Genomic DNA, 21481 nt, shown 5'->3' with positions numbered 1-21481 from the left:
TAATCTTTGACAAAGCAGGAAAGAATATCCAATGGAATAAAGACAGTCTCCTTAGCAAATGGTGTTGGGAAAACTGGACAGCGACATGCAGAAGAATGAACCTGGACCGCTTTCTTACACCAGACACAAAAATAAACTCAAAATGGATGAATGACCTAAATGTAAGACAGGAAGCCATCAAAATCCTCGAGGAGAAAGCAGGCAAAAACCTCTTTTACCTCGGCTGCAGCAACTTCTTACTCAACACGTCTCCAGGGGAAAGGGAGACAGAAGCAAAAATGAACTATTGGGACCTCATCAAAATAAAAAACTTCTGCACTGCGAAGGAAACAGCAAAACTAAAAGGCAACTGACGGAATGGGAGAAGATATTTGCAAATGACACATCAGATAAAGGGTTAGAATCCAAAATCTATAAAGAACTTATCAAACTCAACACCCAAAAAACAAATAATCCAGTGAAGAAATGGGCAGAAGACATGAATAGACACTTCTCCAAAGAAGACATCCAGATGGCCAACCAGCATGAGAAACACTGCTCAACATCACTCATCATGAGGGAAATACCAATCCAAATCACAAGGAGATACCACCTCACACCTGTCAGGATGGCTAACGTGAATAGCTCAGGCAACAACAGATGTTGGCGAGGATGCAGAGAAAGAGGATCTCTTCTGCACCGCTGGTGGGAATGCAAACTGGTGCAGCCACTCTGGAAAACGGTACTGAGGTTCCTCAAAAAATTAAAAATAGAACTACCCTATGACCCAGCAATTGCACTACTAGGTATTTATCCAAGGGATACAGGTGTGCTGTTTCAAAGGGGCACATGCACCCCCATGTTTATAGCACCCTATCGACAATACTCAAAGTACGGAAAGAGCCCAAATGTCCATCAATAGATAAAGAAGATGTGGTATGTATGTATGTATGTATACACACACACACACACACACACACACACACACACACATACACGATGGAGTATTACTTGGCAATCAAAAAGAATGAAATCTGGCCATTTGCAGCTATGTGGATGGAACTGGAGGGTATTATGCTAAGCGAAATTAGCCAGTCAGAGAAAGACAAGTATCATATGACCTCACTCATGTGAGGACTTTAAGACACAGAACAGATGAACATAAGGGAAGGGAAGCAAAAACAATATAAAAACAGGGAGGGGGACAAAGCATAAGAGACTCCTAAATATGGAGAACAAACAGAGGGTTGCTAGAGGGGTTGTGGGAGGGGGGATGGGCTAAATGGGTCAGGGGCACTAAGGAATCTACTCCTGAAATCCTTATTGCACTGTATGCTAACTAATTTGGATGTAAATTAAAAAGAAAAAAATAAACTGCATTGAGGTTATCACTCCAAACACCGTGCATGTAAAAGAAGAGGCAGGATTCACGCTCAGGTCTGTCTCAGTCCATAGCCACTTCGACCACACGTATTTAAAGTGTGCGGCCTGGTAAGTCTGGGCAGACGTGTGCACCCGTGAAGCCATCATCACAGTCAAGCTAGCAAACAGATCTCTTGCCCCTAAAAGTTTCCTCATGCCCCTTGGTCATCCCTCCTGTCCTTTGTCCCCAGGCAAAGACTTTTTGTCATAATAAATTAGTTTACACTTTCTAGAATGTTCTCTAAGTGGAATTGTATAGTATGTGCTCTTTTCTGACCTGGATTTTCCCCTCAGCATCGCCATTTTGGAGTCCGTCCATGCTGTGGTACCAGTGCCACAGTTCCAGGCACTTTGGAAACGGTCCCGTGGTTCTTGGCTGTTCTTTTCTGGTTTTGCCATCGTTTTCTCTCTTTGCATTTCAGTTTGGAAAGTTTCTGTTGGCATATCTTCTGGCTCACTGCTTCTTTCCTTGGCCGTCTAGTCTGTTGAGCTTATAAGTCACTTTTTATTTGTTAACAGTGTTTTTTATTTCTAGTACTTCCTTTTGATTCTTTCCTAGAGTTTCCATCTCTCTGCTTGCATTTCCCAGCTGAGCTTGCATGTTGTCTGCTTTTTCCACTAGAGCCCTTAACAGGTTACTCATAGTGATTTTAAATTCCCTGACCGGTAATTCTAAAATCCTTAAATCTGTGCTCTCTCTGAAACTGGTTCTGAGGCTTGCTTTCTCTCTTCAGACTGTTTTCTCTTGCCTCTTAACATGCCTTACGATTTTTGTTGGAAGTCCAACATGATCCACTGGGAAATGGGATCAGTTGAAAGGCCGCCGGAATGAGGTTTCGTGGTAACCTGGGTAGGAAACGTGCCCGCATTTAATGTTTGCCGGAGGTTTGTAGGTACCAGAGGCTCCAAGTGCATTACCAGCCTCTAGTTTATCACCTGAATGTGTGAGGGGTAAACAGAATGGAAGAGGTATCCCGAAAGGGGTCTACCCAGTCTGTCTGACCTGCTCCCAAGAGCTCTTCGCTCCAGAGAACTGGCCCCAACCCTCCTCCCCTCCCCCTCCCCCAACAGGGAAAACAAAGCTGCCAGCAGGGCTAACTTCGCAGCTAGAGTCATGATCGGGTGACACGATATGGTGTTTAATTCATTTGTAGACTCACGCGGTGACTTAACGTTTCCCCAAACCCGTAGACGTCCGGAAATAGTCGTCAGACACAGGTAGGATGTCTGTAAACGTGTCCCACTGAGCAGAGACCCCACTCTCTTATCTGTCAGAGGCACTCTTATAATTTCTTACAAAGTAATTTCTTTTCACAAGCTAGTTGCAATGCTGGTAATTTTCCTGTTAGTGCATAAACATTTGAAATGGTCTGTGGTACAGCAGCGGCTTGAGACGTCACTTGTCCCTGCCTTTCTCCCCTTGCAGCAGGACGTCCTGAAACTAGGGGACTTTGGGTCCTGCCGGAGCGTCTACTCCAAGCAGCCGTATACCGAGTACATCTCCACGCGCTGGTACCGCGCCCCGGAGTGCCTCCTCACCGACGGCTTCTACACCTACAAGATGGATCTGTGGAGTGCAGGCTGTGTGTTCTACGAGATCGCCAGGTAGGCCCGAGGCCCGCCTCGTGTCTGAGGACTCCCGCCCGGTGGGCCCCCCCCCCCCCCCGCCCCGCCGAGTGAACCTTCTCGAACAGGTTGCCTGGCGAGGCCCGGCCAGCCCAATGGCGTCATGCCGGTGCCTTCCTTTACCAAACAGATTTTGCAGTCATCCCGCTCACGTGACTGGTGCTAACTTGACGGAAAACGTCGCAGGCTTTCCTTTTACTTTGCGTCAAATACTCTCCTCGTCTGCTTCTCAAAGTACAAACTACCGTCAGTCAGCTCTTCCCTGAGGTCGGTCGGCCTCCTGACTCGGCCTCATCGGTGGAATGACTGACGTTCAGAAGCAGAGTGGAGGGCGCTTCCTGCCAGCTGGTGGGGCCTGCCGTGTGGGCAGCGGCCCTGCTCCCGGGGCCTTCCCTGAGCGAGACAGTCCACCGAGTAGGATGCTCTGGCCGCAAGCGTGAGGGTGGGCCACTTTGCAGCATGGCTGGATTCCAGAAAGCCCCGTCCTCACCATCCTCCCCGGCCTCCCCGGCCTCCTCTCCCCCAGCCTCGGGGCTTCGCCGCTGGATGGAGCAGCGGCCCGGGAGAAGGGAAGGGGCTGGTCTCCCCCAGAGGTGAGGAGGGTGTGGGGTAGAGGAGGCCCAGGGAGGGGCAGGGTGGTGCCCACGTGCTCCGAGCGGATCGCAAAGGACGAGCCCGTGCGTTTAAGGTCGGGTGACGTGCATCATAGGCGGGGACCCGAGTCATCGGTTGCCACCTGCTCAGCTAACCACTTCGTGAATACAGACACACACGTCCTTCAGGACATACCTGTTGATAATCGGCTTGTTATTTTCGGAAAGCTGAGTGGCGATTTCACTGATGCTGAAAGTACTGATGGTCCTTTCCGCTGTGCTGAGATCCCTTGAATTAATCCGAAAGGATGTGGAGGGACTTCAGTGTCGAGAACGTGACGGCTGCTCATCTGCCGAGCGAGGGGCAGCCCGTGGGGAGACCGTCGTTCTGCCCCCCGCCCCATCTCAGAGCCACCTGCCCGCGCAGAAGTGGCCCCGGTGCCCAAGCCGCACTAGTAAACCCTCCGCCGTGGCCTGTCCTGCGAACTGAACTCACTTATAGAAGCCTAAATTCTTTCATCCGCGATTCCCAAATCCATAAAATCGCTGAAAACCAAAACGTTTCTTGGACTTCATCTGTCAACAAAACCGGACCTGACCCACCATGAATTTTTGTCGAAAAAGCTCCTGGGACTCGAGACTCGAGTTTAGGTGTTCCGGTGTGAACATTCCTGTTTCGCTGCAGGGATCCCAGGGGTACGGAGAGGAATGTGGCCGCGTCTTAAGAGTGTCACCCGCTCGCTGTAAAGGAGAAACAGGCCGGAGCAGTCCCATGCACGGGGTGCCATGCGGCTTTCGTGTCCTCGGGTTTCTGTGGGAGCTGGCCGCCCCACAAAGCGGGTCGCTGGGATGAGGTGGCCCCGGCCCGTCCTGACCGCAGCTCCGCCCTGCCTCCCCCTCCCCCAGCCTTCAGCCCCTCTTCCCCGGAGCCAACGAGCTGGACCAGATCTCAAAAATCCACGACGTCATCGGCACACCTGCGGAGAAGACTCTCACCAAGTTCAAACAGTAAGTGCGTGTGCGCCCTGGGGCCCCAAGTGGACCTGCCCCCTGCGGGGGCTGCTGGGGGGAGCCAGTGGGGGGGGGGGGGGCGGACCGGGCCGCACCTCTGCTGCCCTCGTGGCTCCTCCGTCCGCCTGGGTCCCCGCGGCCGCTGAAGGGGCTCCAGGTCGGGCTGGTGTGAGCACCGAGCACTGCTCGGAGCTGTCTCCCCCCACCCCGGGGGTCCCGCCAGGGTGCCCTCCTAGGTGCCGCGGGAGATGCTCCTGGCCTTGCTGAGGCCCTGGCCCTCGGGTCCCGTCCTCTGAATATTGACCCAGGACCCAGGGGCCTCTGGGTGGAGAGGGATGCCACGTGCAGGCGGTGCGCAGTGAGCGCTCTGTGACCGTCACCCAGAGCTGCCAGCCACACTGACGCCCACACCGGCACTGGTTACTGAATCCGGGGAGCCGGGGGCCTCCGAGGGGGAGTCCCGTGGGCTGAGGGGGTGGGCAGCTCCTGGGCCCTGGGAAGGCGAGGAGGTGACAACCAGTTTGAATTCTTCCTTTTTCTGCTTATAAACTTTACCTCATTTTTCTCAGGTGGGCACGTGCTCTGAGTCTTTTGGGGGGAAAGTCGTTTTCTCACACCGATAGCGTAACAGATTTCACAACCCCTGCCCTGTTTTTAAAAAGGTAGACTTCACTTTTCTAGAGTGGTTTTAGGTTCGCCGCAGAACTTAGCGGAAGGTACAGAGAGTTCCCTTGCACCCCGCTGGGGCACACGCGGCTTCCCCCTGTGCAAACCTCAGCCAGAGTCCATAAGCCTCCGGTGACACATCATTGTCGCCTCCACAGCTCGTGTGAGGGGCCCCTGGGCTGTTGCACTTTCTCTGGGTTTGGACGAAGGTTCGGTCCCGCCCCCTTCTCCGTGCGGGTCCCTGTAGGATCGTGACGACGGCTGGCCAGGTGCTCTACATAATGGCATGATCGTTTATTGTCATTGGGCTTTCAATACAGGTCGAGAGCTATGAGTTTTGATTTTCCTTTTAAAAAGGGATCAGGAATACCTCTACTGACAGCCAATTTGTCCCCGAAATGCCTCTCCCTCCTGCACGCAATGGTGGCCTACGACCCCGACGAGAGAATCACTGCCCATCAGGCCCTGCAGCACCCCTACTTCCAGGACCAGAGGTGGGCTTCCGTGGGCCTCCGTGTGGTGTGGAGACCTGGGGGGCACGTGGTGGGGCAGCTGGGTCCGGGAACAGCTCTGTCCTGAACTCGGGGGCCCCGGGAACATACACCTCGTTCTTTTCTGGAACGGCCTCAGCGACTCCACTGCAGGGTCTAGGGGGGGCGGTTCTGTGGCTGGTGCCCAGGCTCCGGGAGGGGCCCGGTGCACGTCGGTGTCGACCGGGGGATCTCGCCGTAAGGCTTGGGGGTGCTGGCACTGGAGTACCTGCCCAAGGGCGTCTAATTCTGCTCCTCCCTGTGCTCCAGCCGGTGTGAGCGGTGCGAGTGCAGGTGACGTCTGACCCAGACCTCCCGGGGAGCAGGGCCCACGGTGCACGGGGCCCTCTCCTCTCCCAGCCCAGAGACCGGCAGGCCGACACAGAGGACGGAAAAGGCTCCCGGAACGGTTGACGTGGAAGAGGCGGTGACGAGGCAGAATGGTCGTGCTGCGCACGTTCTCAGGGGCCACTCCCCTCTCTTCCTTCCCCACAGGGCAGTGGAGAAGCAGGCTCTGGCCAGCCACAGGAAGTCCGTCTTCTCAGAGTGCCCCGTGGCTCCGGAACTACTCCTTAACGGCTGGCAGATTTCAAAGGAGGGCAGGAAACAGGTACTAAGTGAAGTCGGGGAGCTGGAAATGGGGTCGGTAGCTGGGACCCGATGCCCTCAGGTGGCCTGCGTCCCCGCGGAAGACACCGCCCTCGGCAGGTGCAGGGAGCCGGGCTCCGGTCATGCCTGCCCTTTCCGTCCCGCCGGCCGAGGGGAGACGGTGGGTGCGGCACCCCATGTGCACAGGCCTGGCGAGGTGGGACTGTCCCACACGTGGGTGCCAGGTTCTCTGCCCATGCACTCTGCCGCTGTCATCTGCCTGTGCCCCCTGACTAGCACAGGGCACAGGCCACGCTGACCCAGGTGACCCAGCTGGCGATGACCGGCCCCAGCCGCCACACGGCCCCAGACGTCCACACGGGTGCAGCGGGCCCGGGTGAGCACCGGTCTGGGCCCGGATCGATCGCTTTAGAAACGGCACCTTCCTCTTGTGGTCTTGTCATCCTCAGGTGCCCCACGTGGCCCCAGCTCTCAGCTCCCTGGTCCCACGTTCTGGGCTGGCCCCGCACTTCGTGAGGACTGTGCCGTCCGTCACTCACCCCGGCATTTACTGAGCGTCGGTACGTGCCAGGAGCTGAGGCCATGGGTGTGGCTGCCGCCAGGAGGCTTTCTGGAATTCTAGGCTGCTGCCTGATGCTCCCCCGTGGTGCACAGGCCGAGCTGTTCAGACCCGGTCTCCCGGTCTTTCCCCCCAGACCTGCTTTTCTCCCCACGCCTTCCCTTTAAGTGGGGGAGGCAGCCCCCTCTCGGCAGCTCCCCACCCCCCACCTGAGCCTCCCTCATTTCACCTCCCAGCTGCTGTCCCTGCTCTGCCCTTCCCTCCTGGCCAGACACCTGTCCGACCGCGTCACTCCTGCTGGCACTCCCGAGGGCTGCGCGTGTCTACAGGGGCCGTGCAGTAATAAGCCTTCCCAGCTTTGTGGGCCGTAAGGCCCTGTCACAACCGCCCTCTTTTCTCTGGTGCCGTGGATGATCCGTAAATGAACGGTGGGGCTGTGTTCCAATAGGACAATCTCCACTGAGACGGGAATTTCCTATAGTTGTGACATGCCGTGAAGTTGTTTTCAGCTTTTTAAAAATGTAAAAATATTCTCAGCACGTGAGCCACGTGAAAGCAAGGCCGTGGGCAGATTTGGTCATCGTCAGGGAGTTGGAGTGGGGACCCTGGAGCCGCGTCACTGGCTCAGCCAAGGCTAGCGCAGGGCCAGCCGGCCTTGACGACTTGGCGCGGAGGCCCTGCCGCCCCCTGCTGGGCACGGTGACCAGCCCTGTCACTCGGGGGGCTGGGAGTCTAGTCACCACGCGGTCAAACCTCTGGGTCAAGTTAGATTAGGCGAAAGTCGTGCAAAAGAGCCCCTGTTGTATTTCCCGATTTCCATAAGGGGGGCACCATTGCACGTTCAACGGGCCTGTGTTTTGTTTCAAGAAACCGTCCCTAAAGCCAGAGGAGGACCCTCCCACGAGACAGGGACCCGCCTGCCTGATGCAACTGCCCAAACTGAAGCTTTCGGGGGTGACCGAACTGGCCTCGTACCCCAGCCCCGCGCTGCACTCCGTGTTCGGACCCGGAGCGAACGGCAAAGTCCCGGTGCCGAGGCCCCCGAAGTTTGTCGGCACAAACCAGAAGGTAGCCCGTCTCGCTAGCGTCCCGCCGCTCGCCGCCCCGGGCCCGTCCCGGCCTCCGCTCAGCGTCTGCCCTTTCCTCCGACAGGCAGACCCGCAGAAGGACGCGAAGCCTAACATGAAACAGTGTCGTCTGCCCTCGATAGGGAGGAGAGGCGGCCGCTACTGAGCAGCACACGCCGGTCGCCTCCCAGGGGCAGCACTGCGCGGAACCAGGTGCGGCCGGGCCGCCGCGATCGCCTCCGAGCCTTGGGTGGAGGGCTCCGGGGAGAGCCCCGTCCCCCTCGCGGAGCCTGGCGCCCCGAGAGCGTTGCCCCGCTGGCCAGCCGGAGCCCGGGATCTGCACCCCGAGAGCGGCCGTGCTGTGTTCCTGCCGAATACGTTCGTCAGACCAGCTCATTCGGGGCTTTTGTTTCATTCTCGTAACGTAAGAACTGGGGGTAGAGAATATTTTGTAATTTTTTATCTGATTCCGAAGAGAAATCCGAATTTATATTGTGTATTTAGGCTCGGTGTCGCCGTGGCTGTGGGCGCGGCGCCTCCAGGACATCGCCGATGGCGCCGGGCGCGTTGCGGCGTCACAGACTGTGCTGTCGGAGCTTTATTAAAGAACAAGTATCGTTACGACATTTGAACGCTTCCTGACTTTAACACGTGTCCTGACCAGCTGTCTCTCTGCTTTAGGTTTTGTGAGCATATTTGGGGAATTTATTTTGTTGGGAAGACCGGTACGGCTTAATTTTGTCGCGCTTGAAAAGCCCGTAAGGAGTAAACGCAGGCCTGGCCTGGGTGCCGAGGCAGGGAGGCCGCCCAGCAGGAGGCTCGTCGGCGCAGGCTTCACAGCTTCCTCCCGTGAGTAGAGCGCGCTGCTCCCCGTGTGGGAACGATGCCTTCTTTCTTCGTCCCCACAGACTTATGACGTTAAAAAAAAAAAAAAAAAGAAAGAAAAAAGAAAAAGAGCAAATTTCCCAGGTTAGTTTCAGTCTTCTTGTTCCCTCTTTTGAGACAAGTCTGTGACAGGCTGGTCATCGTCAGGGAGGTAGAGTGGGGAGTGGGGACCCTGGAGCTGGGTCACCGGCGCGGAGGCCCTGCCGCCCCCAGCTGGGCACGGTGACCAGCCCTGTCACTTGGGGGGCTGGGAGTCTAGTCACCACGCGGTCAAATCTCTTGGTCACGTCCTCTCCGGTGGCCGCCACCTCTGGACCCGAGTCACAGGTGGTGGAGCAGGGCCCGGCCTCACAGGACAGTCCGCAGGTGGACGCGGCAGCCGCGGGAGGGGCGGGTGTGCAAGGCAAGGGGGGTGCGGGCCGAGGGGGGGCAGAGGCGCCCAGGAAGGGCAGAGTCAAGAGTAGAAACAAGACTTGGGGGATGTTGAGAGCTGGGTGCACATGGCGAGGGGTTGAAAAGAGCTTCCTTTGACCCCATCTAACACCCTGCCTCGCTGTCCGATGCCCTGCTGTGCGGGCGGGCAGGGCACCGTTCTGCCTCTGCGGGAGGATCCGGGAGTTCCAAGGCCCGAGGGAGCTGAGGCAGGGAGGCCGGGGAGACGGGATCGCAGAGGGCCCCGCTGTGGGTGAGCCCAGGCGGGGAGGCGCCGGGGAACCAGGCCCCCAAGGGCCAGCGGCTCAGCAGGGACGGGCTCCTGTCCTCGAGGACTGGCTCCGCGGCAGAGTTAAGGAAAACTCTTACCCCCTTTAAGGGTGTAAAATTTGAGGGGAAAATCTTTAACGTTCTCCCGCGTGACTTTCTGAGAAAGCAGACTTGCCCCTCCCCACGGAGGGCCTCTCAGGCCAGGCCCCTGTGGGGTGTGACCTGTCCACCAAATGAAGCTCTTTTGGCTCAACGTTGGTCTCTGGAATAAAAGTGCCGTGAAGCAGCCATACCGGGCCCCAGGATGGCCACGGCTGGCCCAGCCCTGCGCCAGAGCGACTCCACCGTCCCGCAGATTCGGAGCGCGGGAAGGTGCTGCCGGCCGCGCTGGGGCGTCCCGCACCCCCTGGGTGCCCGCACGCAGCGGCCCGCTCTCGGCCCAGCGGTGGGCATGGGAGGCCGCGTCCGCCTCCGCTCACTCGCGACTGGGCAGGCGCTGAGGGAGGCCACCTGAGCCTTTGCAGGCAACGCTATTAAAGGGCTCCCGGGCACAGGAGTTGTCGCCGCGGGGCCCCAGGAGGGAAATGGGGCGGAAGTCCTGCTCCAGCACCCCGTCCACCTGGCTCACCCGCTCCCAGCCCGAGAGGGGACCCCTGGGGCGCGGGCACACACAGCCGAGGTGCAGCCAGCCGTGCCGGTCCAAGGGTTCCGATTCTGACAGCCCTGAGCGGCACAGTCCTGCTTGTGGAGGAGGAAAAGCAGAGGCGATGCCACCGAAGCGACCTGGGCTCTGCTGCCCCCCGCTGCTGGGGACACCCCTGGGTGTGCGCCGTTTCCTCCGGCCGGGCCACGTGGCCGGCCCGCAAGCTCACTGCAGGGCCGAGGGCTGAGCTAGAGTCTCCCTGGAACGCCTTCCTCCCCTCAGCTTCCCTGAGACCGGTCCCCACACTCGGAGAGTGCGCTCACCAGCTCCAGAAGCATCGGAAAGCTCGAGGCAAGAAGTGAAAGCAAATACAAAGCGTATCAGGCCGGCCAGGCCTATGCCCAGCCCGCCTCCTTCCCTGGAGTGTGAGAGCCTGACGGGCCGGAGTCTGGCCCGGGTGCCACGTGCCCAGGGCCCGCTGCAGGCTGCACGTCCGTGGTGGCGGTGCCAGCGTGTGGCAGTCACGAGGCAGTCCGGTTTTGGAAGCCAGCTTGGACCACGGGGCCGGGAGCCGACGTTGGGACACGGCTGGCCGTCGACTCCAGAGCCCGACCGAAGGGTGACCACAGACGGTGGACCGAGCGAGGCCTGCCCACTTGGAGGGCCGTGACCCGTGGGGCCGGTGAAAGCCGGGGGGCACGGCCAGGCCCTCTGACCGTGCCCGAAATCTAACAGTTGTCCTGGGCCCAGCCAGGCCTCTACCTGTCCTTTCACAGGAAGAGGAGACGACCCCGGGGGTGGGGGTGGGGGGGGTCACAAGAGGAACTCTGGACTTCATTTTCCAAGACGGCCCTTGGTGACCCTGCGGCAGTCCGTGGACCTCCTTGTGCGTCTCTGGACCTGCGGGGCTGGGGTTCTGTGCGTCACCGACAGCGCCTGGAAACCAGTGCTTTGACCAAGAGGGCAGACGCCAACTCTCCGGGATGTGCTGTTTTAATGCGCAGGTCGTACGGAATGTACAGGATACATAAATCGAGTGTCTCACTTAAAACAACAGGGTGTCCGTGCTTCCTGGTATTCACCTTCCCCAAAGTGCACGTCCCTGGGACCCAGAGGCTCCGTGAGCAGCTGTACCGGGCCTCTCCTCTGAGAAGCAGCCACGGCCTGGGGTGAAGCATCGGTCCTGTCGCTGTGCTCGCAGAAACGAAGAAAACAGAGTGCACGTCTCGAAGGGCGTACGCTCGTTTTTCTCCCGAAGTCGTGTGGGCAGTGCCCCAGACTAATGTGCTCGCTTAGAGAGATGCGAGTCACACGCTCCTGGTTTACGGCCACACCAAATAAAAATGCCTTCGGGGTGCAGCTGCGTACGGCTTTTTAAAGCTGAGAATGTTCTCCTGCCTGGCCGCTACACTTCACCGCGGTTCTCTCGCCTGTGGGGTCGACGAGTGTTTGTGGCGCGACCTCCGCGCAGAGCCGTTCCTGAGCCGGTTTCCACCAAACACAAATTCCGCACGGTCCCGGGGCCCTCAGTCCCCGCGGCGAACGGAGCCCTCCACGCTCCCCAGAGGCCGACGGACGGACGAGCGCTCACGGGCTTCCAATGACAACAGCCGGGCCTTAGAGCCGGAAGGAAAGAACGATTCGCCGGAGCCCGTCCGCACACGTGCAGGCACCCACGACGGCTTGACGGTGAGCCTGAAGACGGGGCCGCGGAACTCTCCAGCTGAGCCGCGCTCGCTCGAGCGGCCCGTCCTGGCCGGGGCACCGCCAGCAGAGAGGGCTTCCGGGAACGTGGTGGAAAAAGGACGGGTAATTTTATACCAAACTTTAATTGAACAAAAGGTTACATTAAGAGCGGAGCCGACTTGACAAAAGATAAACAAATGGTGTATTCAAGATAGTTTTAATATTAATATTTTTTTCATGAATTAGAAATATCACTCTTAGATTGATGAAAATTACTGGTGAAGTAACCACGTCCCCCAGAAGCAGAATTCCATTATTTGTACATATAATACAGAGCCAGACTACACTGGAAACAACAGTATTAAAATAAATGTTAAGATTAAAAAGCATCTGTACACCCTGGAGGGCCGTGAGTCCGTGAGACCCATATCTAAAGTCATTTCCTAACAGCAGTGAACTATTTTAAGTGCAAACGACTCGTGAAGATCTCAGATCGCAGCATCCACCGTCCTGAATGGCAGATTCCCGTCAGAAGGTGACAACTTTCACGAGTGCCCTCCGGGTTGCCTTCTGACCACCTAAGTATAAAGACATCAGTGCAAAACCAGAGTGAAGTGCTATTTGTAAGAGTGAGTTTAAGGGGATTTCTTGTCCAAGAAACACTTTACACTATGTATGTATATACTATATATACATATATATATGTATGTATGGATATATACACACATATATGAGATTTTAATTACATTGAACTTTCGAGTAAAAAGCAAGAAAATCCCATTTCTTATTTTTTACTGCAGCCCCACAAGAACGATTTAAAAATGGCAACGGCTTCTTTGGGTGAGTGGCAGAGAAGGCGGTTTCGAGCGGGCCCCGAGGGTCTTCCCACGACTCCGGGTGACAGCTGCCTCCGCGAGTGTCCGCGCCCGGGGCTCCCGCCTCTGTCCGTCGCTCCCTCAGGACCGCGTGGGTCACTATACTACAGTTCCACCTGGAGAGCTGGCCTGGTTTTGGGATGACAGTAAGCCCTGCAAACAAAGCAGTTTACATTAATCCAGCAAAACACGGGGCAGCCAAGAAAGCCACACTCCTCTGCCAGCCGGCTCGCGTGACCAGAGTTACCCTGTTGGCCTGTCAGCCAGTGTCCTCTGTCCTCTACTTCATTGTCATTCATGTCATTGTGTGACATTCCTAACTAATCAGGAGCCACTGAACCTGGCCCCTGTCTGGCTGTCCTCCGGTGGGCAGGGCTGGCCCGGGGTCCCCGGCACGTCGTGGGCCTGAAGGCGAGGGGCGGCCGTAGGCCACCCTCCCCAGAGGCCGCGGCTCAGGGCCACGGCGAGGTCCCCAGGAGAGGTCCCCGTTGGCTCCCACGGCCACGGCCACCCCACCTGCACACCCAGCCCCGCGAGCCGGTCGGTGCGCTCTGGTTGGGGTGCGACGGTGGTGCCCCCCCCCCATCCCCGGCTTTAGCACCAGTGTGGACTCGGCCGGTGGACAGAGCAGGATCTGGGCCACGGGTGGGGAGGCCCAGAATGCGGCCCACACCCGCGCTGTGTCAGCTCAGGGAACAGGGTGTAGGAGGTGGTGTGTGTGCCACGGGGCAGCCCCTCCCGGCAGGTGGCAGGCCTCTGGCACTCCACGTGTGAGCGGGGCCGCGGCCCAGAGCTAACCGTGGGCGTGGATGCGCGTGTGCTCATCACGGAGTTCTGTCACGGGCTGGTGGGCGACCGTCGCGGGGAAGTTTCAGGTCACAAGAGGGCAACGCTGAAGCTACGGCTTTTCGGCTCTGTGAACACACGCTTACGCTGCCCCCAAAATGCTTCCGTCCGTGACTCGTGGACCCAGGACGAGCCTTGAACTCCACGCAACCGCGGCTGTGTTTTCACCCACTGCACTTGTGCGGACACCCCGGGGCCGCGCCCACACCTGGCCGGAGGGAAGCCAGGCAAGTCGCTGGCCCCCGCACTCACGCCTCGTTTCTTCAGACTGCCCCCCCGTGACTCTGGACACGATCAGGAAGCCAAGGGCCAACGGGGTGTGACAGCTGAGCCCCGCGCAGGGCGTCCGGGAGCACAAGCCTGGTCTGACGCGCCCCCCGCGTTTCCCGCTCACGCCCATCAAGGGGCCGCGGGACAGACGGCTCAGCACACCCGACCTCGGGCCGCCTCCCAGCCTCCAGCCTCCACGGAGCGGCGGGGAGGCCTCCCTCGTCAAGGTTTCAGGCGATTCCGACTAACAAAGTGGTTTCCGGGAGCTACGGGGTGTCCTGGACAGCTTGTCAAGTCTACAAAATAAAGACCTCGCTTTTCTCTCCAAACCAGAGAAAAGTACTCCGCTCCTCCCGCCAACGGGAGAACCACGATCCCGTCTGGGGACAGAGCCGCACACCCTGCTCAGCGGTGGCTGCACTTAAATACCAAGGACACTCTGAGAAAGGCACCCCCCCCCCCCCAACACACACACACATTAGGGAAGGTGGTGTCTCTAGACCGGCCTTGTCCAACACAAGGTCAAGGCAAGCCACGTGTGAAATTTAAAATTCTAGTAGCACATTTAACAAGTGAGAAAAAGGTGAAACAATATATTTAACCTAATACATCCCATGTTATTTCAACACAGAATCGATTTAAAAATTACGAATGACGGACTTGACGTTATTTTTTCCCACAAAGCCTTTGAGGCGGGCGCTGTAGCACATCTCCGTTCGGCCCGGCCCCTTCCCGGTGCTCTGTGGCCACAGGTGGCCCTGGACGACAGGCTGTGGTGCCGAGCGCAGGCCTGGCCGCCCCAACACCACCCCCTCCACCACCCGCCCCACGCCTTAGCCTCTCTCCGGTTGTGGGTGTGCAGTTCCCGTGGAGGGCGGGTGCTAAGGCACGGAGGTGGCCGGGGGCCCCGGCTTCCTGGGCCTGACGTCAGCAGGGACACGGCGCCTCCACTGGCTGACCATCTCCTCTCCCCCGAGATGCCGCCTCGTCCTTGGGGCCCGGCAGGGAGGCCCGCTCTCCTCTCCTCCTAGACGACACACACACATTCTCCGGCTTCCGTTGGCCGAAGCCTCAACCCCACAGGAACGACCCCCTGCGGCCCCGCTGTCCGAGAGGCCCAGGCTCGAAACAGACCGTGAAGGTTAGCTAAGCGAGCGACCACCCCAACGCCACCCCCCCTCACAACAACCCTCTACTGCCACATGTCCAGGGAGCTGCAGGGTCCGGATAACAGGGTTATTAGCCCTTCCGATGTCAACCCTGGTGAACGAGTCTTTAATAACGGACACGGTGCGGCAGTGCGCGCCAGGGACCCACCCCCAGGGTGCCGCCCCTCGGGTACCGAGCTGGCGAGCAGCCCGGGATGCCAGGCCCGGCTGTGGGTGAGAGACCCGAGGGCTCCCTGGAGCCCTCAACCAGAGCAAAGGGAGAAGGGACAGAATGGCGGAAGCAGGACCACCGGCGGGCCACCCGGGCCCTGCCCAGGGAGCCCCGAACCCCGGGGTGCAGGTGCTTGTGGTGTGCGGGTGAGGGTCCGTGACGTTCCTCGGAGGGCGCGAGGGCGCGTCTGACACAGGCAGCGGGCGAGGGCCGGGTCTCGCCACCGGCAGCGGGAGGTCAGTGGGACGCAGACCCACACCCGTTCGCCTCCTACAGATGGAACTCGCTTTGCCGTGATGGACAGCAGAGGCACCGGGGAAAGACTGCCGCTCAAACAAAAATTCAATGTCCAGCTCACCTTCTCCCTGTACGCCGTGCTTTAGTTTAAAGGTTACTGGGGGACAAAGAGAAAGATGGAGAACACACACAGGCCCCCAACAGAGACCAGACCACTCTCAGGAGGGAGGCCAGCTGCCATCGTCACATAAGAACAGTTTGGGGCGCATCCCGGGGGGGGGGGGGGCTCCCCGGACCCGCCATCCGTGGCAGATGCACAGTGGCCCTGCCGCCCGGTCTGCCTGCTCCCGAGGCCGGCTTGCACTTCACTGTGTCCTCACTGGTTATTTTCACGGGGAGGGGACAGCAAAGACCAGGCCCGGTTTAGAGACAGCCGTGCCCGTCTGGCCTGCCCGACGACCTTGCCGTGTCGGTGTCCTCAGCGGTGTGGGGACCAGTTTCACGAACAGCAAGTCTGCCCCGGCCCAGACCCCGCGAATCTGCCTAACACCCTATCAGGCCCCAGGAAGGAAGCGGTTACTGGAATAGTGACAATCCGGAGTCTAATATTTACTAGGCTGTCCTGCCGTCACCAGACTTGCCGTTTTATTGCCGCTAGAGATCTCACTCGAAAATTAAGTGAGGAGATACTCCAGCTCTTGGTCACACAGAGACTAAGAGGCAGATGCCATTTGTAAATTGATGTCCTTCTACAGATGGCACGGGCACAGTGAGAAATCTCAGCAGGCTAACTTCTTCCAGAACGCCCGAGCCACACACCCCTCTTGCCCGACCCTCCACGAGACCCTCACGGCTCGCATGACCCAAGCACTGCATGAAGAGCCCGTGGAAGCCTGGCGGAGCCGAAGCCCCAGACCGCACGGCCAGGGTCAGGGGTGGGCACAGCACAGCCCTGGTTCCCCGCGAGGGTGACTCCCCCACAACGCGCCCCCCCCCCCCCCCCGGGCCCCTCGTGGCCCTCGACCCACTGCTCACTTTGGGCCTGGGGCCTTGGCTCCTGCTGGGCAGTAAACAGACCCTGTCCCTGTGGTAGCCTTGACCTGCCCAACGACAGGTCACATCAGGGGTGACAATTTCCCCCAGGGAGACCACTCGGCCTGATGCCTCAAGAGAAACTCACCCGGAGAAAATGATGCTCTTTTCAGACATCCGGGCAAAAGGCTTTCTTGGGGCACAAGCATGTCGGGGCAGCTCAGAACTCTGCCTGGGGAGAAAGCACCCCCTTCCTATGGCAGGAGGAGGGGACGCTCTTGTGTACCCTAAAAGCGCCTCTGGCTGGAGTCGCTTCAAGAGGGTCTCAGCCATGCTGGCCCCCACCCAGAGCGAGATGCTGGTCTGGAGGCCACCAGCACTCAAGGAGGGGAGGGGACGGGGCGCCTCCAGAGGCTCTGTCCCTTGCAGGAGACCACGGGTCCACAGTCAACGGTTTCTTCCGACAGGCAGACACGGGAGGATGGAGTATTTTTTCAAGGCACAGACTATTTTTAAAAGATTAAAATGTCGTGTGTGTCTTTCTCAACTTGCTGTCAACCTCGCAGCGTTTAGGGCCGAAAATCTACTCCCCGCTAAGGGAAAAACACGCCGTTGCTGTGGCGGGCAATCAGGTCGGCCGCTGTGAGGGCGGACGAGCGACAGGCTCTTCTGCGCTGGCAGCTCAGCGTGAGAGGTGAAGTGCACGACACTTCGCGCCGGGCGCTCGGGAGGACGGCACCGTCAGAGGGTTCGGGGTCCAGCCCCCGGAGCAGGCGGAGAGGCAGCCCGGAGGGAGCTCCAGGCCCGAACGTCTCCTGTCAAGGAGCAGCCCCGGGGCCCGACCAGGTGACCTCCCACAGCCTCCGGGGCCCTTGCAGATCCAGGCTGGAGTCCGGCCTCGAGGGGCTCAGGGCCAGAGAGAGGCCGGGGTGCAGCTGGGGGGCCGGGGGCAGGGGGAGGACACCTCCCTGCAGGACGAGGCGAACCGCTGACTCTCCCCACCCCACGTGGGCTGGGCGTCTCCGGAAGGACGGCTCCACGGCGGCCCCGAGGCCTCAGGCGGGCCATGTGAGACAAGGAGGAAGAAAGACGAGGACAGCCCGGGACAGGAGCTCCTCCAGGAGCCGGCCCGCCTCGGTGCCCCCAGCTACTGGCCAGGGAACCCGACGGGACGCCCGACGCCGAGCCGCTGGCGGCCCAGGCCGCCCCCTCACGCGTCCGCGCCGTCGCCGAGGAGTCCGTCGGCAGCCCTCGCCCAGACGGGACAGTCGGCACCTCTGCCGCTCGGAGCAGTGAGTCTCCAGTCACGAGGACGCGGAACTGGGCGGAAGTGTGGGAACTCCCGTGGCTGTTGGCGCTCTCGACGTGAACAAGCACCGAGAAGCTTCCTTCTCCGGCCAGCCGGGACTGCCGTACAGCCTCGCTGTGGAAGCGACCACTGGAAACTGTCTATGCGTCCGGTGTTGGCACGCGTTTACGGACAGAGGGCCCCCGAGCGCCTGGGGACACGCGTGGGCGGGGAGGCCCCGGCCGCGACGGGGACGAGGGAACAGCTAAGACCCAAGACAGTGCCACACAAACACCGTTTTCTTAACATGAGGAATCACCGATACTGCCATGAAAGCCTCATTAATTACTGTAACAGTTAACCTACCAGCATGTCATGTTAGGAAGGCTCTTCATCAAATTTATTTGTCAAGAAGTTAGATGAAAACGTAAAAAAGGACACACATTTCACTTCTGATTTTCATTAAACGTAAATAATCATACAATTTTATACGATGCCACCTAACACAGCAGTCCTTAATAAACTTAGGTATACAGAAATAAAAAACGCAGGAAATTCTTCCTTTACCCTTTGAGAGGCAGCAGCTTGAGTGTGACCGAGGTACCAGGGGGACTGTCCCCTCCACAGGGTGGGGGGAGGGTGCATTTTCTTACGGCTCAGAACCTGGGCTCTGAACCCAAGTGCTTTTCAACGCAAGCCCTGGACCCCGTTCTCTAGCCTGCCATCGGCGCTCGCGGGCCATCGCCGGGCTCACGGCGCTGAGCCCCCTGACGACCCGAACCCATGACAGTCCCAAGCAGCCCCGTGCGACAGGCGTGCTGACGGGGGGCCTCGCCGATCGGTCCCTGATGTGTCCCCAGGACGGCTGACGCTGCCAGGTTACTTATCAAGCCCACCACACGCACGTGGAGGCTCCCTGCTGAGGGAGGACACCCCGACAGTGGGCGCAGCCCCTCGACGGGACAGTGGCTCAGAGGCCAGGAGGGGCGGGGCAGTGCCGGGGCCTCGGACAGGCTGGCCTCGGCCGAGCCCTCGGGCGCAGAGCGGGACGCTGCGTTCGTTCGCGCCTCTCTCCCGGAAGAGCCCAGGGAACTCTGCCGCTAGGTCTTTCTCGGGTTCCCTCCCCGGCCCTCCCTGACCCTTAGGCTTTCCCCCCTCACCCTCTGAGCTTCCCCAACAAAGAACCGAACGTCTCCCTCCCAAGGCGAGAGGGGAGCCCCGTACACGGTGCAGACGTCTGACCGAGCGGCTCCACCGATTTCTGCACAAACTCAGTATCTGACGAGGGTCTTAACGATTCAGTGGAGGAACCGGGGGTGCGGCTGCCCGGCTACCCGCCAGCTGGGACTCGGGTCCCCCGGGACGTGTGTGCAGGCCCGCAGACAGGTGGAGCCTCGAGGCGCTTCGCTCCTGTGGCCCCTGAAGAGCTGACTCCCCTTTCCCGTCAGAGGCGCGGACGCTCGGTTCCAGGCAATGGCGCACAGAACATTTCCAAAACGCTAGAAGCTTCAATCAGCACACGAGACAAAATTAGGATTCTTTACCACTATTTAAGTGAACGTAGAACCCAAAGTTACTGATTGTTTTTCAGGAGTCTGCCCACTGCCTCTTACACACATGCTTTTAGAAGAAGGCGGCGTTTTCCAAAGGCTTCTCTCTCCAGCCCTCGAAGGGATTTTAACCCCCCGGCCCCTGAGTAAGGGAGGATCTCAGAGAAGGGCTGGGGTGGCCGGGGGGGGGGGGGGGGGGGCTCGGAAGCCACAGCACGGCAGGCTGGAGAGAGGCGAGCCGGGGCAGGGCAGGCAGAAAGGACCACGCACGGTAGGAAAGCTGTGCTGGCCGAGCAGTAACGGCCTCCTCTTGCCAAAAGCTGTTCTATTCCAGAAGTTGGGTTACAAAAGATATTCTTGCTCAGGATAACGTTTAAGCAAAAACACCTGAAACAGTTTCAGTGAGGAAGCTCCAAGTTTGGTGCGGAAACTACAAAATCACCCCAGGGCCACCGTGGAAGCAGCTTGGCCCTGGGCCCTACACACCTGAGATCAGGACCCCGGTGGCCCCCCTCCCCGCACCCCACAGCTGCAGGAGTCATCATGGGAAGCCAGTCTAAGGGAGGCCCGCCCCTCCAAGCGCCCCCTCCGCCAGCGGCCAGCGGCTCTACTCCTGCTCCTCCGGATTGCAGGAAAGGGTGTGGGTGTCACAAGAGCGGGCCATGCGGTGCCCCCCAGCTCCTGACACCCAGCAGGTCCCCGGAGAGGGGACCCCAGAAACTGGAAGAACAAGATTGTGACCAAGCCCCAAATCCCAAACTGTGACAGGACCATGGTCTTTAACAGTGCGGGGGGGGGGGGGGGGGGGGGGCGGTTGGGGAGAGAAACACCACGGGCTCCTATTAGCACATGTCGAGGCCTGATTTTAAGGAAACCATACTCTCCTCCTCTTGCCTCTCCTGCCCCCGACTCCCACCGACAGACTCCACCTGGGTCGCCCAGCAGTGCCCCCGGAGCCGTCCCTCCCTTACCACAGCCCGTGCAGCTAAGGGTGCCAGGGGGTGAAAGGGATCAGAGAGCGCCCGGTCCCCAGAAAGCGCACCCATCATGCCTTTGGAGCGATGCCCTCAGAACCAGGTCAGCATAAGCTTCCCCACGAAGGCTACTTACCTGGGACCGGCCACTCGTGACCTGGGCCAAATACAAGTCCTGAATTTTGAAACTGCATACTCAATGCCTCAGAAGCATTTGAAATGAAATCTCGAAAACGACGTAAAACTGCACCTGGAGTGCTGGCTACGAATCTCTCCATCCAACAGCCTGATTTCGCTTCCAAAGTTGAAACCGTCCCCAAGGCCGGCTGACTTTGCTAACCTTAGGTCAGTTAACATTTAGGAACAGAGGACCGTATCTTACAAGCCAACGGGACACGAGCATATACCCGGGGACACGACGCACAAACGGCAGGGGCGAGATGCCCCCGGCAGGCAAGCAGGCTTCTCGCGGGGCAGAGCACTGCCATCGGTAACAGAAACCCCTCACATTCAAGGGGCAGGGTGGGTAGAGCGGATGGCCCCCGCGGGAGGCGGCAAGCAGGCAGGCCCGGGAAGCGGGGGCTCGGGAAGCGGGGGCCCGGGGAAGGTGGGGACGGGCTGCGGGAGGAGCACACAGAGCCGCTGCTCCGGCACCAGGGCTGGGCGCTGCAGGGACAGGAAAGCCCCCCGGTGTCTGCTTCGCTGAATCGCAGCCACTACTCAACTCGTGTCAACGAGCGGCATCTCTAGGCTTCATCACAAAGGCGTGCAACACAGAAAACCAGCCGAAACGACCAAAATAAGTTCACAAACAAGATAACCGCCGTCTTGAACCTGAGACACGCAGCTCAAAGAACCGGGTCCTCCAGGTGAACTCCTCACACAGGTGATCGGGACCACGGGCGTGAGAACCCGAGACTGAAGCGCCCCGGCAGAAGCAGCTCGGGGTCCCCCGGAGGGAGCTCCCACGGCCGCTCCCACGGCTCCCGAGCAGCCACGAGGCCACCAGGGCCAGGGGTGAGGCCCTCCGGCAGGAAGCCACTGAGGACGG

The 21481-nt window shown here is 59.3% G+C and overlaps 2 protein-coding genes across 27 annotated transcripts in view; one reads left to right on the top strand and one right to left on the bottom strand.

Moving 5' to 3' along the window:
• The window catches only part of MOK (MOK protein kinase), a 71140-nt gene extending 52745 nt beyond the window's left edge, over positions 1-18395 (top strand). For 9 of the 14 annotated variants that reach the window (XM_058740315.1, XM_058740317.1, XM_058740318.1 and 6 more), the window contains 6 exons: positions 2828-3006; positions 4527-4628; positions 5618-5791; positions 6323-6437; positions 7863-8063; positions 8148-8683. In XM_058740315.1, the coding sequence (XP_058596298.1) occupies positions 2828-3006; positions 4527-4628; positions 5618-5791; positions 6323-6437; positions 7863-8063; positions 8148-8228 (852 nt within the window). In that variant the 3' untranslated portion in view covers positions 8229-8683. Of the gene's footprint in view, positions 1-2501; positions 2620-2827; positions 3007-4526; positions 4629-5617; positions 5792-6322; positions 6438-7862; positions 8064-8147; positions 8684-8743; positions 8912-12778; positions 12998-15625 lie in introns of those variants that run through there. The other 5 variants (XR_009264809.1, XR_009264808.1, XR_009264810.1 and 2 more) reach the window with 5 other exon arrangements.
• WDR20 (WD repeat domain 20) overlaps positions 12174-21481 on the bottom strand; it is a 67544-nt gene continuing 58236 nt past the window's right edge. For all 13 annotated transcript variants that reach the window (XM_058740311.1, XM_058740308.1, XM_058740298.1 and 10 more), the window contains one exon: positions 12174-13006. In XM_058740311.1, the coding sequence (XP_058596294.1) occupies positions 12953-13006 (54 nt within the window). In that variant the 3' untranslated portion in view covers positions 12174-12952. The remainder of the gene's footprint in view (positions 13007-21481) is intronic.

The sequence above is a fragment of the Neofelis nebulosa genome, chromosome 7 (genome assembly GCF_028018385.1).
Source record: "Neofelis nebulosa isolate mNeoNeb1 chromosome 7, mNeoNeb1.pri, whole genome shotgun sequence".
NCBI lineage: Eukaryota > Metazoa > Chordata > Mammalia > Carnivora > Felidae > Neofelis > Neofelis nebulosa.
Note: the sequence above shows the minus strand (reverse complement) of the source record. Positions and strands in the feature narration are given on the sequence as shown.